The sequence below is a fragment of the Centruroides vittatus genome, unplaced genomic scaffold (assembly GCF_030686945.1).
Source record: "Centruroides vittatus isolate TY-2023 unplaced genomic scaffold, ASM3068694v2 contig_824, whole genome shotgun sequence".
Classification (NCBI taxonomy): Eukaryota; Metazoa; Arthropoda; class Arachnida; order Scorpiones; family Buthidae; genus Centruroides; species Centruroides vittatus.
Genome location: NW_027122537.1, coordinates 585,130 through 603,856, shown reverse-complemented (window position 1 = coordinate 603,856; position 18,727 = coordinate 585,130). Strand labels below are relative to the sequence as shown.

The 18,727-nt window shown below is 34.8% G+C and overlaps 1 protein-coding gene and 1 pseudogene across 2 annotated transcripts; both read right to left on the bottom strand.

Moving 5' to 3' along the window:
• Positions 1-664: 664 nt before the first annotated feature.
• LOC136982409 (acylphosphatase-2-like) lies at positions 665-7,943 on the bottom strand. Of its 2 annotated transcripts, XM_067278902.1 has the most exons (5): positions 7,829-7,943; positions 7,629-7,718; positions 5,858-5,874; positions 5,535-5,644; positions 665-795 (listed from the first exon to the last, which is right to left on the bottom strand). In XM_067278902.1, exons 1-5 carry the CDS (start codon positions 7,902-7,904, stop codon positions 681-683), a joined length of 408 nt encoding a protein of 135 aa, XP_067135003.1. In that variant the 5' UTR covers positions 7,905-7,943; the 3' UTR covers positions 665-680. The 2 variants fall into 2 exon arrangements, with proteins under 2 accessions (XP_067135003.1, XP_067135002.1); XM_067278901.1 differs by lacking the exon at positions 7,829-7,943 and having other exon boundaries at positions 7,629-7,822.
• Positions 7,944-15,520: 7,577 nt separating this feature from the next.
• LOC136982404 (uncharacterized) lies at positions 15,521-16,644 on the bottom strand (annotated as a pseudogene).
• Between the last annotated feature and the right edge of the window lie 2,083 nt (positions 16,645-18,727).

Here is an 18,727-nt window from a genome sequence, read left to right as displayed (position 1 = left end):
AAAATACGGTAATTGATGAATATTTTCTTGTTAAAAAATCACAATTGTTTTGCTTGGATTATTTTGCTACAGAACAAAGTAGATTTAAATATATAAAAATTACAATTGCTGTAAATTAATTTGTTTTATTAACATAAATACAATGAAATAAGCAAACAAATGTAAAACAAGAACACACTTTCTGTTACAATTTAAATTGATAACAGTGGTGAAATATCACAGATAATTTGAAAAACTTTCATTAATGAATCTGTTTCTAATGAATTAATTCATCTAATAAATATTTTACAATACTCAGTATTTATTGTCTTAAAGATAATACATTACAAATAAAATTCCAAAAATAAGCATTTTTATAACAAATTATTATTATTATTATTATTATATGTACAGACTTAAGGGAATTATAATAAAAATTTATCAGTATTGAATATGTATTAGGTTATTCATCTTTATTAGTTCCAATAATTAATTTTATTTTTAATTTAAAAATATTCTAATTTTTGAAACCTTATATCTAATACTCAATAGTGTAATTTTTTTGTATTGAAATTACCTACTTTTGGAGTTATAAAGCATATAATTCCACATCAGTAATTTCAAACTGAAATTATTATACAACTTAGTATAATCTGTGGGTAAATTTTGATAAATAAAACAATCCTACAATAGTTTAAAATTTAATAGCGTACAGAAAAATCTGAGAACTCAAAAGCAGAAATATCTTTTTCATTTGAAAAGTTACATTTTTCTATTTTTGAACTTTTACTTCCAATGTGGGAAAGCCAATGCTTCCTAAATGGAAAAAAAAAGTTATGAATTTTTCATAAGATATAAAATTTAAGCATATTACATTATTGCTATTTTATTAAAACATTACTAATATCAATCAATATCTGAATTCAATATAGAATTTGCATTAAAGTTTATCTCATATTATTGATAAATAATTGTTAACTTTAATAAACTCATTAAACTATATTACTACATTACCATTTTTCTAAGAAGCAAAAAAATTAAGGAAAAAATTCATAAGCATGTAATGAAATTTAAAGTTTTTAAAAATTGGAATAACAACATTTTTTTTTAAAATGCAAAGGCTGCCAAATAGACTCATATATAAGAGTAAATTTTCAGTTTCCAGCACTAAATTTTTATTTGCTCTGACAACCAGAATTTCACCACCTGAGAATATATAACAGGATGTTAAGACATTGCAAGATGATATAAAAAAGTAGAGCAGGAATAAGGATTCATAAAGGATCAACTTTAAGTCTGCAGCTTTATACATAAATATTAGACAATTTATTGCAGAGAGTAGAGAACCATGGTTTATGTTATTTGCAGATAATACCACCTCAAATAAATATACAGAAAATTTGAAGAGTTAGAAAAGGTTAGTGATAGGTTACAGCATATGAGTTTAAAGATTAGTAGGGTCAAACAGAGGTCATGAAATTTAGGCAAGTTGTCAGAAATAAATCTGCAATGTGAAAAAGAACACATTGCAGATTTAAAATATAATAGAATAAACTCTGTTTTTTATGAATATTGCACAACTCATAACTGCAGCATAGATAAAACTGATGTTAAAATAGTACACAAAGAAAAAAAACTGGCGCAAAAGAAAATTTAAAGAAAGCTATGAAATTACTAGACAAAAATAATATTAACAAGAACCTAGGCATTGAAATTCATAAAAGCTGGTTACACTATTAAATAGAATATCTTAAAAAGTATATCTGTGGTGTCTGCAGATGGCTGAGCTGAGCGTTAAGAGGTGCATGTAGAACTCAGTTTAAGAAAACATGAAGAACTTCTTATAACGTATAAGGACGTACACTTTAATATAATACAGAGGACGTTACACAACAAAGAACACTAACAAATCGTCTTGAGGCGGACACGTCGTAGCTTCTTCCTTTCCTACTCTTACCGTCATCATCTTTTTGCTTTGAGGGAGAAGAATGCGCTTAAGCTTCGTCTTCGTCTTTTCCCGCGTGCGCCAGAATGGGTGCGCACGACATTTGGCTTGACCATGTCGCTAGCGCGGGGGACGGGCACCACATATCTATACAGTTGTAGGCATGGCTGTGTGTAGCATTCTGGGAGGGAGAAGTTACATGCTGTGAGACATGCGGGGGAAGCAGTCAAGTTGGCAGGGAGAGGAAAGTAAGTGGGAAGATGTAGTGCAGAAGGTACTGGACAGATGCCCACCAGATACAACATATGTATATTACGTAACAGACTGAAGAGAGGCGAAAGCCCGAAATGCGTCTCTGTAAAGATTATGGATTAAATAGATGAATTTGCCAAGTGTCTATAAATTCACCGAGTCGTGACATCAAACAAAACAAGAAAATAGAAGACAGTTTCGACAAAACAAACAAGATTTCTTTGTGCTAAACGTTCTGATTAGATTAAAATGAACATTTTTGTTTTAGTATGATAATTAGCCCAGTTATTAAGGTGACCAACTATACTCATTTACTGAGTTTTGTACTCTTTTTTCGCAAACTGTACTCTTTTCAAATCCTGTACTCTGAAAGTACTTATTTGTATAATTTTATACTCATTTGTATTTCTAAAACATTTTTTTTAGATTATTTTATTTCAATTTTATTAATTAAATATTTAAAATTATTTTGACAGTGATTTGAATTTCACGCGCACATATTGCTTGCCGTTTCCGGCACGTCAGAGGACAGGGCAAACACCAGACACGAGCATGCGTAGTATGTACGGCAAAGTTTTATGGGAATTCCCTTTCTGTTTAATTAATTTGAGGTTAGAGAAAACCAACAATTTCGTACTTTTTGTTCAAGTTAACAAGATTTGAGGGGTACAAAACAAAATAAAATTTTATTTTATTTATCTAGTGAAGGTGAAGTTGCATGTAAGTATTAATATTATAGTTTCATTTTCATTTTACTTAAATAATATCAGATTATAATATTTATTTAAAATCAAAATAAAAAATATATTACTAATATAATTTTTAGATTATTAATTCAAATATGAGCGATAACAAAAGAAGGAAAAATCGTTTAAACAAAAATTTAAAAAAAGAAAGAGTTTCCGTTCATTGTAGTTAAAAATCGAAATGATGACTCCTTGGTTAAATGCACAATCTGCAATAGGGAATTTTCAATTGCAATTCATAGATGTAGTGCAATAACGGCACACATTGAAACTAAAGTACATAAAACGTCTCATGACACAGCAGCGTCAACATCCAAACTGACAACATTTTTTAAAGGGAATACTTTTGGAACTAATGAAAAAAAATTGGCAGTTATGGAGGGTACTTTCGCTTTTCACACAATAATCCATAATCAAAGTTTTCGCAGCATGGACTGCACTACTAAATTATTAAAAAAATTTTGTGACGAAAAATTTTCTTGTGCGCGAACAAAATGTGAGTCTATCATAACCAGCATATTTAATGAATACTGCAAGAAAATGCTATCAGAAAATCTGGATTCTGTATCATATATATCTATTCTATCAGACGCATCGAATCACAATGAAATAAAACTTTATCCAATTTTAGTAAGGTATTTCGATATTAAGAACGGTATTCAAATTAAGATTTTAAATTTGGAATCAATTGAAGGGGAAACATCAGACATTTTGTCTAATCACTTATTTCGAGTTATAACAGACAACAATTTGAATAAGAAAATTTTGGCACTCTCGGCTGATAACACAAATACTAATTTTGGAGGACGCACCCGTAAAGGTGTCAATAATGTGTACACAAAATTACAAGATCTTCTGAAACGAAATATTTTGGGAATTGGTTGTAATGCTCACATTATATCAAATGCCATCAATACAGCATCAAGTTCAATGTCAATAGATGTGGAAGTAATTATTACAAATATATATTTATATTTCAATCGGTTTACAGTACGGGTAGTAAGTTTGAAAGAATTTTGTGAAGAGACTGGTGTTCAATACAAAAAACTGCTTGGTTATTCCAAAGTCAGATGGCTTGCTTTAACTCCAGCATTAGAATGCGTTTTGCAGTTATATGATCCACTACGTTCATATTTTTTAAGCCTTGACAAATGTTCTACAATTTTGGAGAAATTCTTTCAAAACGATATGTCAGAACCTATGCTTTATTTTATTCACAGTCAGGCGTCGTTGTTTCATAAAATTACTCTACAAATTGAAGGAGATAAAATTTCAGCAGCAGAAGTTTGTATTATATTAAACGATTTCATACTGCAATGTAAATCAAGATTTAATGATGGATTTTTACCACTAATTCTAAAGAATAAACTGACCGTTTTGGAAGATTCCAATCCCGGAATAAAAAATGAATTTTTAAAAGAAGTTAAAAATTTTTATAAAATTTGCTATGAATATATCGAAGAATGGATAGTGAACTTTAGAGCATTAAATTGTTTCAAATGGACCCTTCTAAATAGTAAAATTGAATGGAAAGAAGTTTCTTCAGCAGTCGAATTTGTAATGAAGGAAGTAAAAGATATTGTTATTAATGACAATTTTCTCTTTGAAGAAATTTGAAGAGTAAATTTATATTTAAATGAAGAAAAATTGAAGAAATGGAACGATGAGAAAATAGAACTTGACGAAAGATGGGTAGAAATCTTTCGGCATTTTAGAGTAGAACATATCCCACATGAAAATTTAAAAGTTTTAATAGAAATTTCCTTATGTTGTCCAGGCACTAATGCTGCTGTTGAAAGGGTATTTTCACTAGGGAATGATTATTGGAGCAGTGAGAAGTCGCAACTTTCTGTAAAAACATTATCTGCCGTCTTAACAGTCAAATTTAATATGCAAAATGAAAGTTGTTCGAATGTGGCTACATTATTAGACGAACATCCTCATTTAGCAAAAAAAATCCACTCCGAAGAAAAATATGTTTTTAAAAGAAAATAAAGTTTTTATCGTTTTTTCTTCTTTTTTTTCACCTATGAAATACTTGCAAAGTGTACTCTTTTTGAACAAAAAATAGTTGGTCACCTTACAGTTATGAAATATAGATCCAAATGTTGGAAAAAAAAAAGAGATTAATTGCTTGTATCTTTTTATGAAGATGCAGACAATCTGTCTGATGTAAGAAATAATGATTTAAGATGATTTTTTGTTTAAATTAAGTCATATTGACAAGAGTTAATAAAAGAACCTAGAAAATCAGGAATCTGGATGCACCATTTAAGAGAGGTACAGTAGGTCAAAGAAATTTTGGGAATTAGTTGATTAAGTTAGGTTAGATATGTTAAGAGTTGAAAATAAGAGACGAACTGGATAATAGTATATTTGACTGGAATATAACATAAGCCCAAACAATATAACTCAATCTCATTTAGACTGGGCAAAGAGATGATTATATCAATAATGACTCAAAAGTATTTCATTAAATACAGCTAATGTAATTACTTACAAAAAATATAAATATAATAACAATATAATAAAAAAATATATTACAAAAAATATAATAAAAATAAATCTATAAAATAATTTTATATAAAAAAATTCAAAAGTTTAGTAGTTACATTTCATCAACAGCTGATTTTTCTCCTTGAACTGTACCAACAACAGTACTATGTCTAGTGTTCTTCACCCATCCTTTAAGATTTAATTTCTGTGCAGTTTCACGTGTATCCTACAAGAATGAAAATAATATTCAATTGAAATTTAATTATTTCATATTTAACCACCAATATATTTATTCTATTTATTATTCAACAATTTATCTAGTAATAATTAAATGTTTTAATTCAATAATTAGTCATCCAAATTAAAGTTTAATTAATAAAAATTTTAATTTTATCTGATAATTGCTCTCAAAAACATATATGTGAATTGGATTACTTACCCTACGAAAAAAGACACCTGAAATCAAAAGAAAAACTAATAAACAATTACAATAATCATCGTTAAATTTAAAATAAAATTTTGATAAACTATTTTACTGTTTAGATAATATTTCTTAATGAAAAGCTGAATTGTTAATTTTAAATGATATTAAAATTATTTGTAATAGTACATCAGAAGAGATAATAAAATGAACCTCTGATGAAAACAGAGTACAGTATTTTCTTCATCTTTTTTTTAATAATTATGATTAGGACTGTGGAGTCTAACTCAAAAGGTAATTCTTGAGTTACTGGAGTCAGAGTTGAAGCCAGTAAAAACAGACTGACTCCAACTCCTAATAAATTTAAACTGTATCATAAATAATATATGTTAAAATTTCTTATTTCACAGATAAATTGATTAACCTATTTTTCAGGTTATAATTTTTACATTCCAACAATTCTTTAATCTTGAAAAGTAAGAGAACTGGCAGAGAAAGATGTTCCTGATTTTCTTTTATAGTTTATTTCTGTTATATCTTATTAATTTATAATGTTTTAACAAAAATATAACCTTGTTTTTATTTTATAAGTTTCATCTTTTCTTTAAGCTTCAACATTAACGAATGTTTTAATTTCTTTAATAAATAAAATAAAAGATTGTGTTTTGGTTGATTATTAAAAGAATATCTATACAAATTTCACTTTGTGGTCTTATTAGTTTGTGGTAGTAAGACCACAAAGCAAAATTCATGTAGATATTCTTTTAATATGACATTATGCACATTTTTGAAAGTGCCATGACATGAAATTAGTGTTGTACCTGGATCTGAAAAGTCAGAACACATTGTGGTCAATTTTATCATTCAGAGTCTAACATATATACAAACATAAAATCTTCAGGATTAATTGCATAAATGAAGGTATTTGAACATTAAAATTTTGAAATAAATTTCTAAATTAATAGAAGAGACCAGAACATTATTATTTACACACATTTTAATAATATATATATATATATATATAAAATACAAATTGCATTTAATTAAAATATAAAATAAGTAGATATAACATAATAAAAAAATAATATTTCAAATTATAAAAAAATAAATTTGAAAATACACACACACACACACACACACACACACACACACACAGGGATCTTGATTTTCTTGAAATTAGTAATGAACAATTTAACTATAAATTTAAAATTATATTATATTGTATATAAACAGATAATCAATATAAAGTATTGATTAATACCAAATTAATCTACATTTTGCACATTATATTAGGGTGACCAGACTCCCCGATTTGGGGACAGTTTCCAGTTTCGCATATTTTTAACATTTGATTACAGAATCAATCTTTGAATAGAGAAATTTTATTAACACATCAATATAATACAAATTTATAGATCAATAAATAATTAAATTTTTAAAAATAACCAAAGTTCAATCAGTTTTAGACCCCATTTTCACTGATTCTGAAATACGTTCCTGGATTGTAAATGTTACGATCAGTCTAGTTATAATTTAGTTTATATTTAGAATTATAATTCCTTTATAATTCACATGTACTGTCTATGGTAGAATCATTTGTAACATGCTAACTGCAACTATTAGTATTTATAAATTAAGCTTGACTATTCGTAAAACATCTTTTTATATTCAAAAATATATAACTCTATATAAATATTATCGTATTGCTTATAGTGAATATATAATGCGAGGCAAAGTGTAAATATAGAACAACTGGTTAGTTTCTAAATTAAAAGTAGTTTCTGTTCACCTTGCACTCGACCGAAGACTTCAAAATCCACAGATTTCATTTTAGAGCCCGTACACACGTCTTTATGACATTGACCATTCGACGTAGTTTCTAAACAATCAACAAATATAATTAAATTCAAGTAAAGTATAAGTATCAATGCAGAAAAAGAATAATTTAGCTTTGACATCAAAAATAAAATAGCACTAACAAAAACTTACTGATCAATAGGTTCGAATTCGACCTCAGTACACTGCAATAAATATTTAAACATTTTTTTAAAATAAAATTATTCATTTACACATTAATATAACACCATAATCGCTCCAGCATTATCATGACCCTTATCATTATTATAAATAAATAATAATATATAAATAACATTTATAACAAGATAATAATATCTTATTTCACATTAATAATAATAATAAATCATTAATTTAATTATCTTTATTTATTTATTTTTATTAAGCCCATCCTGGGTCTGTCCATTGCCTGGCCGAACCCACGATGTTGATCATTTTGAGCGATTGGGCGGCCGGGTAGCGAAGGACCCGACCAGCGGCGAATCCGAGGGGCGGGATACAGGACTTTAAGCTCTCCCCATTAATTCTCACAAAAGAAAAAAAGTTAAAATTTGTTTGTTCGAGCTTCAAAACTTTGTTCTTAAAAACACTTGTGATGGCAAATCTGATTTATCTGACCATCGGTAATACAATACGCACGTAATAGAAAAGAATTTATTAATTATTCTCAAAATCCAAATACAGTATTTTAATTTTTGAGTTAGTTTTCTTTCGGGTACTTCTGGATCCGCTACTGGGCCTGACATATTTGGAACGGACAACTCCCCGACAAATTCCTTGAATCACCAGTTTGAAATTTATTTTCTTTAATTATGAAATGAGAGAATAATTATTTTTTCACTCATGTAATAACATTACAGTAACATTAATATGAGGCATGTTTGTCAATTTCATCTGAATATTTTAGTTTTTGTAAGAGGTATTACATCATTATTATTTAACAAAATTTTATGAAATTAAAACATATATAAGAGTTGCCCAAGTGAAAAGTGGACACATGTCAGAACTAGCAAACATTTGTGAGGACCCGAACGGAGGGTCGACTAAAAGGGATGAAATTGGAGCTTTCCATTGTTTAATGGAAGTTTTTTCTGTGTATTTAAAACAATGGAAAAGAACGAAATCGAGAAACACGCGACGAGAGAGGAATCAAGTTCTGTCGCGACGATGACCTCTCCCGCGCCTTCCATCGGATTTCGAATTGGCACCAGGTGACAATGAGAGACCAATGGAGAGGCGATTTGGGGGAAAAAGATTATAAAATCGTCGTTTCAAGGACATTCGGAGTTCTTGGTCTTTGGTTCAGAGTGCTCCGCTACTGGATTCTGGCTAAGGTTTAATAACGAAATCTAGATCGACGCTTCGATTTTGTCTCCGACCTCCGCTCCCGACGAGTTGCGCCCAGGTACATCCCGCCGTCGAAAAGCATCACATCAAGTTGTGCAGTGCGCCTCGGGGCCGACACCATCCACCTCACCTTCATCGGAAGTTTAAACGATCGACTGGACTATTGAACTGTTGCACGGACTGATCCACCCTTTGGATTGGTGTTACGCCGAATTAATAGAGTTGTTGTAAGCTCCATTTTTACGTTTATTAAACGGTTTTAGATGGTAACCCGTCTCAGTGATGTCAGTCCATTCCCACAAGACAGTCTGACCGCTCGACCGCCGTAACATTCTTTCTCTCCCATCGGCTAACCTTACACATTTATTGCGAATCTAAATCTCCATGTTTGTTTAGGCAAAGAACCCATAAGCAGATAAATGCTCCTTGCGTAGAATTCTAGTGGCTTCTGGTAACGAAATTCTTCGACCCTATCTTACACCTCATAAGTCCGACATGAATCTTTGCCTTCGCAAAGCTGTCGTGAGGTCCAAAAATGTGAAGCCTATAGTGTCATTTCTGATTATGTCGTTCACATTGGCGATTGATGTAGAGAAGATTACGGTCTGTGCCTGACCTGGTCTCGATTTATCCTGAATTGACATCAGCCTTATCTGTAACTTTTGTACTAATTACCGCATGTGCTGTTCGTCCTAAACAATTTTCACCATAAACGTGCTTCATTCGTCTATAGATGTCAACTATTTCATCTGAATATTTCACGTTCAGTTTCATTAGTATTAAGTAGTTAAGTCTTCCTACTAACAGCCACTTGGCACTAACTTCTACACTTAGCTATTTGTGGCGGTACTCAATCATTGGTATGCGCATTCAGGTTTTCTTTTAGACTCTTCGGGGGACTACGGCCTAGCAGCCTAAAAATTGCACGCCAACATCAAACATAGTGGGTACTGTAGCCATACGTACGCCGTTTAGAGGGATCCTACCTTTCTCTACTATCTATCTCCTCTCCCTCCTTCTTCCCCTCCCTTTTCCTTATCCTCTTTTCCGTCGGCTAAACTCCTCGTGTACGGCCGAAGTCTTTCTTCTATGTATAGATGTCAGCACTCCTATTCCCTTTAGCCACTAAAAACCAAATTCCCGCCCGTTATTCGATTCTAGACGCTTGCATCGAAATGAACTTAACATTAATCTGCCGATTACTGGAGATAAAGTCTATTCCCGCCAATTATCTATACAATTCGCGCTTCGCCTATGTTGAGCTTACACACCCGTAAGGTGGCCACCAATCGTAACTTTGCATGATGAAATATTACACGTGTCTACTTTTCAATTGGACAATCCTTATACAATATTTACAGTGTAAATAACAATTGTAGAGATGCTAAGTTTTATTAATTTTAGTATACGAAGCAGAAACTTTTTTTTCGAATTTTGATAGATTTCCCTTCATAAAAATATATTTCGGTATGAATTTTATCAGTTGTTTTTTGCAATAAACCAAACTTTGTGCAAATTTATTGTTTGTAAATTTTTAAAACTCTCTCTTCCCTATAGGCACTAAAAACACCCTTTTTCAGGCCCCTCGTGGATTCGGTCAGTCCGTAATAGACTGGCTGAGTTGAGGAAAAGGCTGGACATATTCGAGACACAGAGGCGTAATTATTATTTGTGCAACCTGTGCTATAATACATGAAAGTAAAGTGGAGCTGGCTGTCGTTTCTGACTTAGCCAGTTGGAAGGAAGTAGAGAGTGTGAGGTAGAAGAAAAGAGAGGTAGGTTTCGAAGGGGGAGGGGAGAAGAAAAGGAGATAGTTTGAGAAGAAAGTAGGAATCTCATTTTTGCCTTGCATCGCATTTATTGAAAACAAAAACATACAGTGATCATACAATGTACGTACAGTACATATTAATACAGAATGCCATTCTGGCTCGTTGGTTGATATGCAATTGTAAGTTAGCCGACTTCTAGGGAGAATCGTTAATCCCGCGACAGGATGGTCTAGGGTCGTTTGCGTGTGGGTGTGGAGGAGGTGACACAGACGACAAGTGTCTCACAAAAAGTCGTTTATTTAGACGTAAAAGAACTTACACCTAGTACAGACTTCTCAGACGGATAAAACTTCGAAAAGTCTCAGTCACGCCGGCGTTTTCCTGACATCTTCTACTGTAGGCCCCGGGGCAGCAACAGGTGGAAATGGTCGCCTCTTGTCACTGGTGGTCTGTCCTTAGTGGCACTAATTAGCAGATCGGCACGATGCACGAAAAATAAATCATCTTTGCACGCGTATTAGTCGCAAACAGATTCACAGTTCCGACCAGCCTTTCCGCGTTCAGAAGGAAAAAGACATCTCCTCTCTCCAGCTCGGCGATTATCTCTATCTCTCTTTTTCGTATTGTTCATGTTGATTGGCTCCACGTCCCCTCTTTCCCACTTCTCAATTGGTCCCTCGCTTGTCTCTAAGCTTAAAACGACCCCTGTTCGAGAAAGAGCCGTTTCGACGAATCTACTTGACACCGTCTGTTACTTCTGGATGAGAAGAATTGATGGAACTTTGAAACTTGCGCTCATATTTTCCCCATTGTTGTCTGGTCTGAGATATTTTTGAAATTTAATGATTCGACGCGATGTTCCTTTTCATTGTGAGGTTAGCCGATTGGGTGAAAAGATGTCACGACAATCGAGCGGTCAGCACTGCCGTGTGGGAGTGGAAAAATTTCACAGAGACAGGTTTTCCATCTCAAAACCGTTTAATAAAATAAAAATTTCTTACAACTTTTCTTATAACAAGGCGTAATGCCTATCCAAAGATGGGAAACCAGTCTGTACAAAAAGTTCAAATGTTCCGACGATCGTTTCTCTTCCGGCGAAGGTAATATGGACAGCACAACTTGAAGAAATGACTTCCGGCAACTGAGGTGTACAGTACGTGGGCGAAACTTGACGGGACGGGAGAACGAAGCCAATTCCTGGACGTCGAACAAGCTTTCCTTGTTGAATGACAGCAGCAAAAATCCAGGAGAGGAGCACTACGAACCAAGTGTGGCCGTCAGCCATATTGTTTTCTTGTATATTTTTGTTTAATTCATAAGTTGTAAATACATATATATGTATATATTTTCTATCTTCCTTCTTCCTTCATTCTATTCTCTTATTTCCGTTCCTTTCTCCTTTGTCTAAACAACCTGACCGTTATTGCTGGAGAGCAGGATTACCCCTCTTAAGTAAGAACAAAAGAAGGCGAGGACGCCCTGAAGGCTAAGTGGTGAACAAGGGACACTTTTCTACTGGACCTCGAGAAGGACGGAAGTGTGAGCCAGCGATCGACCAGGAACGGGAAAAGTCGAAAGAAGGCTACAGGACCGTCGAGGCCAAGGGAAAATAGACACAAAACCGAGGGAATCGAAAGACGTCGAGGGCAGACAGCCGAACAAGGAAAAAGAGAGAAAAACGACTGCCATTGCGAAAATACACTCCAGCGAAAACACCGATCATCGTAGACCTGGGTACCTTCCATCTAATTCTATCTACTTTCATTCTTTCCTAAATCTATCTGTTTCCCCTTTCCTTTTTAGTTTTAAGGTAGATATAAGTTTAGTTTTAAGTCGGGTGTAAAAAGTTTGTGTTACGAGCGCGGGTGTGATTCTTTGTACGTGGCGACCCCTTCCTCAGTGAAGTTATTCCAGTTAGAATCATTTGTAAATTAGAAAAGGAAAGAACCGTGTTCCGGAAGGGAAATAAAAAGACTTTTAATTGTGTATCAGTCTCTGTGTTCATACTTGTAACGTGCATTCACGGGTTTACAAGCCCTTCTCAACAAACAACCACACAAGAACGTCACCTCCTCTTTTTCTTCGGGTTTTTATATCTTTCCTTTGAGTCTCAGATCGAACATTCCGATAAATCGATGCCGACTTGCCTCCGCTCTCTAATTGGTCCCCCCTTCGCTACGAATTGTAACGAGATCGGAACCTCGGTCGTTGGATGAGTCAACATCGACTGACAATTCGATTCCTACCGAAGATGTTCGATCTAAGTACTCGAATTCATCTATTGTTTTAACCTAAGAAGTCTGACTTTCTTGGAAATCTCTACAGACATGCCCTTTTATGGACATAAAACATTCATTTTTCGTTTTTCCCTTTTTCTTGTTGATGGTTTTTCTCAACATAAATTTATAATAATAATAATAATTATTATTATTGGCTTCTATTCCAAAACAATGAGAAAAAAAATTTCTTTTCCCCTTTTTGCACAAATTCTAGACCTATTTTCGAAGCTTCACATCATTATTAACCTTTCCCTTTTTCCAAATTTTAATGATCTAAATTTCGTATACGAGCGACTTATCAAAGGTCCATCTCTGCTGGTGTACACTCGTCTACCACTTTTAATTATTACAATTATCGCGTTTTATTTTACATTAGGCCCTTTTTGCCTTTCGACATCTTTTCCTTTTTTTGGCGTCGCGGTTTCAAATGACTAACCCGTCTAATCCGATCTTTGATCGGTTTTTGTCTTCTTTAACAATGGACGATTTTCTACATTCGTCTTAACAATTTTCTAAAATAAATGATTAACGTCAACCCGTTTTTGCGACTTCCCACAATCTTCTGGAACAAAGTATTATACAAGTTATGAATTAACAAAATGTAGATGTTAATTTAAAATACAAAGCATGAGATGCGCAATAGTACGGAGGCTCTCGGTCTCTCACACTAGCCGTAATAGCCAAAACTATGAAAAACAAAACTAATTAAGGAGTTCAATAGATGTAGAGAGACAAAGTGCTTTAGCATTACTTTCCATCGAAAATTCAGAAGCGAGAACTGGATTTGTCCAAGGCAGGGGATATATTTGCTGCACTTACTAACGTAAATCTATAAAAAATTTAGTAGGCACAGTAAATGGACCTACAGTGCACTAATATACTTTACTATTTTCAAAATGAATAAATTACGGGCTATCCATAAATGACATCCATACCGGAAGGGAGGAAGGGAGTTATGACGAGTTGGACAAAGTCAGACAAGGGGAGAAGAGGAGAGAAGTTGAACTTCAATGGACGTCCGTTTTATTTCATTAATTAATTAAATTTTATACAGTTTATACATTTAATTATTCATAAAGTGATAAAGATTTTGGGGCATTGAGTTTTGTTGGACGTCCGAAGAGGGATTACGGAAACTTGGACAAACTGGGACAATGGGGGAGGAAGAGTAAAAATTTCAAGAAAAATACGGACGTAATTTATGGACAGTCCCTTATCACTTTATAGTTTTATGTATATTATTCTGTATTGCGAAAAAATAACAGAAAGCCCAATGGGAGTTCGTTTTAAAAATGTTGCACAGGCCATTCATATGTAATGCAATACCACTGTCTGGACGGACCACCTCTAACTTGTAAGTAATTCCTTGGAGTTTTTCGACCGCTTGCATTCAATTTTGGGTCCCCAGGGGGTAACTGACGTTTAGGAAACACGACCAAGCGTTTGTAGATTTTCGTATACAATATCATCTTAGTGCCCACAGGGCGAAAAGAGTTTTAAAAAATCCTCATCGAGAGTTCGGCTATATCCGGAATGAACCACTCAAGAAAAATTTCAGAGATTATCTGCCTGGATTCGATCCTATTATGAGGTCGTAATCGCTTTGGCATTTTGCAATAGTTGGCCACCATTTTAAGATTAGACGTAATCTGGCATTAGTAACTAATCCACCAAATTCGGGCAATTACTGTACTAATCTCGGCAAACATGGCGGAAGATTTGTGTTACTTTGCAGAGTACGTGTATATGTTGTTTTAATTCTTTAATGCCCACGCGTTAAACAATTGATATGTTTAAGGTGTAACTAGGATAGTAATTGTAACTAGTTACCTTTGTAAGCCTGGCCGAACCTATAATGAGCTTGAAAAAGACTCTCTTAATACTCTATGGGCAATAAAGGGAGTCTGTTTTTACGCTACATTTTTACACGAAGAAACTGTTATGCTGTAAAATGTTAAAATTATTTGTATCTGAAAAATATGTAAAAATTAAAAACACGTTTTTCCCCTCTCAAAAAATATATCCCTTAATATGATAAACAATTTGGCAAACCTGTTATGAGTTCGGCCAGGCTTACAACGGGGAGAGCGGGTGGTGAAAACGGGCCCGATACATCCAGACGGAGCACTCCCTGAAAAATTAGACTCATCAGGATCAGTCCCGGGTACCCTAGAGCAGTAGACTGACATCGTAACCTCTCGGCCATCCGGCCGTCGAAACTTTTAATATTATGATATATAAATAAAATGTATTGCAATATATAAAAATAATTTTTTAATTTTATTTTTAAAAAATCAACAGAATATTTATGATCTGGATGTCATTGACTTTTTTAGAATTTTTTATTATTTCTTCGTTTGAATTTTGTTCGGGCACGATTGTTTTGGGACCGCATTTTTTGAATATGCAAATATTAGAGCCATGTTGTATTAGAGCGAGTTTTCTTTAAACGTTTTTATAGTCCAATCGTAAACTCCTGTCAAATTGGTTACCATTCCGTTCAAAGGCACTTTGTAAAAGCTCTTTCAGGTACTGGTAATCAGGTTTATCTTCGAAACTTAATCCACGACAGTATTTCATGTAGGTTGCAATTTGTTTCGGGTGGTTCTTACATAATTCTTCGATGGAACAAACTTTCTTTAAGTGAGCAATCTCTTCGTACTTCTGTTGTTTAGTGGGTTTTTTCACACCCTGCCAAGGAAGAGTACCTGTCAGAAAGTAGATGACGACGTATCCGAGAGATTCCATGTCATCTCTTCGACTTTGTTCTATTCCTTCGTGCGTATTAATGCTGGCATATCTCGCAGTACCTGTTAATCCTTTGCCATCTTGGCACAGTATATGCCTCTTTGTATGAGGATCGATGTATTTCTTGGCTAAACCAAAATCAATCATGTAAACAGTTTTACTTTTTCTTCCCCGACCCATAAGAAAATTTTCCGGTTTGATGTCTCGATGAATATAATGTTTACTGTGTAAATATTCGATTCTATTAAGCATGTCTACCGCCAGCATTAATGTCGTTTTTAGCGTTTTGTCATTCGTTCCTACTGATCTTTAGAACTAAGCAGACAAACACGAACAGTAACAAAAAACTTTATTAAAAAGGTGAGAACTGTCACCGACATCGTCGGCCAACATCCAGGCAAAAACCCCGCGAACTTTCGCGCCTCTTTTTCTTACAAGTTGCCAGCCAACATCTCGTTGGCAAGTGTTGCCAGGCAGTGTTCGGGATCTCTGGCGCTGGCGGCCACAGCGTGAATTGGCGACCGCAATATTCGAATAACTCTTCCAAACTTGGACCCAATAAGTCGGTTATCAAAAAACTGTAATTTCGATCTGTTCCATAACAAATTAATTTCGGAAATCCGTTTGTTTCTTTGATTGCATCGTAGACTTTCTTTTCATTTTGCAATTGTGGTCGCATCGTGTTGATATCCTCCACTTTTATGGCTACGTCTTCGCCCGTAATTCTATCACTGGTTTCAATTACTCCACCGAACGAACCGAAACCGATTTTTCTTTTTATCTGATAAAAACGTTCGATGTCCATAATCATTTTATTTTTTCAACATACACGGCCAGTGAATTTCTGTGAAACAATGGACCCGTCTATTAATTTCAATTGTTTTCAATATACCGTATTATCATTCAAGATCCATTATTACAACAAAAATTACCGAAATTAAACGAAACAATTTAATTCAATATTTAAATCAAAAAGTCTCTTGAATTGTACTATGAATTAATAAATATCTTTCCGAAATGAATTCAAGAGTTCCAGTAGGGAGAATTGAAGAGCCGCCTTATCTGTCTTTCGGCCAAAATATTCTAACCAAAGTGCTCTCTCCCAAATTATCCGAATTGAAAGCATCAGCGAGTTGAGCCACCGGCTGCACATTCTTCTTTTCCGTGGAATCTTCGGTCATCAGACAAGCCTCGGAAGCAGGGGCGGACTGGCCACGTGGAAAATGTGGAAAATTCCACATAGGCCGTAAACAATTTGGGCCGTTTTTCTAAATATGTATGTACTGTACATAATATACTGTTTTGTTCGATTTTATTTTTAAAAAAATTTCGTTTATTTATTTTTTCGTTAAGTAAGATAAATTTCAATTTTTAGGTGTAATATAGATATATGTGTAGGCCTTTATCGTTTTACCCGGCCCTACCCGAGTCCGAAGTTAAATTAATCCAGCCGACCCGAGTCCAACACTACATTGGCCCGACTTGGCCCAAATACAAAGCATCCTAGGAAAAAAATAATAAAAACTGACAAAATTAGTCATTTGTTTACGTGTGAGGACCCGAACGGGGGTCGACTAAAAGGGACGAAATTGGAGCTTTCCATTGTTTAATGAAAGTTTTTTCTGTGTGTTTAAAACAATGGAAAAGAACGAATTCGAGAAACACGCGACGAGAGAGGAATCAAGTTCTGTCGCGACGATGACCTCTCCCGCGTCCTCCATCGGGTTTCGAATTGGCACCAGGTGACAATGAGAGCCCAATGGAAAGGCGATTTGGGGGAGAAAGATTATAAAATCGTCGTTTCAAGGACATTCGGAGTCTTTGGTTCAGAGTGCTCCGCTACTGGATTCTGGCTAAGGTTTAACAACGAAATCCGGAACGACGCTTCGAATTTGTCTTCGACCTCTGCTCTCGACGAGTTGCGCCCAGGTACTGTACATCCCGCCGTCGAAAAGCATCACTTCAAGTTGTGCTGTGCGCCCCGGGGCCGACGCTATCCACCTCAATTCATCGGAAGTGTAAACGATCGACTGGACTTTTGAACGGTTGCACGGACTGATCCATCTCTTTGTGTGGCTTTACGCCGAATTTATAGAGTTGTTGTAAGCTCCATTTTTATGTTTATTAAACGGTTTTAGATGGTAACCCGTCTCAGCGATGTCAGTCCATTCCCACAAGACAGTCTGACCGCTCGACCGCCGTAACATTCTTTCTCTCCCATCGGCTAACCTTACACTGGTGTCAGTAAAGCGGGATTTTTCGGCCCAAGTCACGCTGGTGGGGAAAGGTAGCAGTACCGTCCGCCAGAATCCCGAGGAAGCCGACACAAAATTTACGGAGTGAGAAAGAAACGTGGGTCAGAACATGGCTACTGAGACAGGTGTTCCATCTGCCCCATCACAAACGCGTGAAGTAGGCGGAGGCTCAATCGCAGCGTTTGGTGGGATGATTCCAACCTTTTCCGGTGAAAGCGGGCGCATCTCCGACTTTTTCGATACGTTGGACGAGGTAGCTAGCTTAGCGGGATGGACCGCGAAACAGAAATTAGGCATCGCGAAATGCAAACTAGCGGGCGTAGCCAGAGATTTTGCATGGAGGGACATGCAGATGAAAAGCGTCGTCGCGTACGACGAGTTTCGACGCTTAATGGTGCCCATTAAGCGTCGAAACAATTGTCTCTGACGGTGATTTGGAATTGTGATGTTCTGCATCGACAAAAAAAGTCGATGACAGGAAAAATGTCGCCGAATCAGAAGACGGACATTTGAAAAAGGGAGCTAGAAACGTAGCTGCCGAGAGATATTTGTGACTTCCGAACATGGTTTGCACGTACGCCGGTACGAAAGCATACCGGAAGCATAGGTAACAGCTTTTGCGCTCAGCTTCTT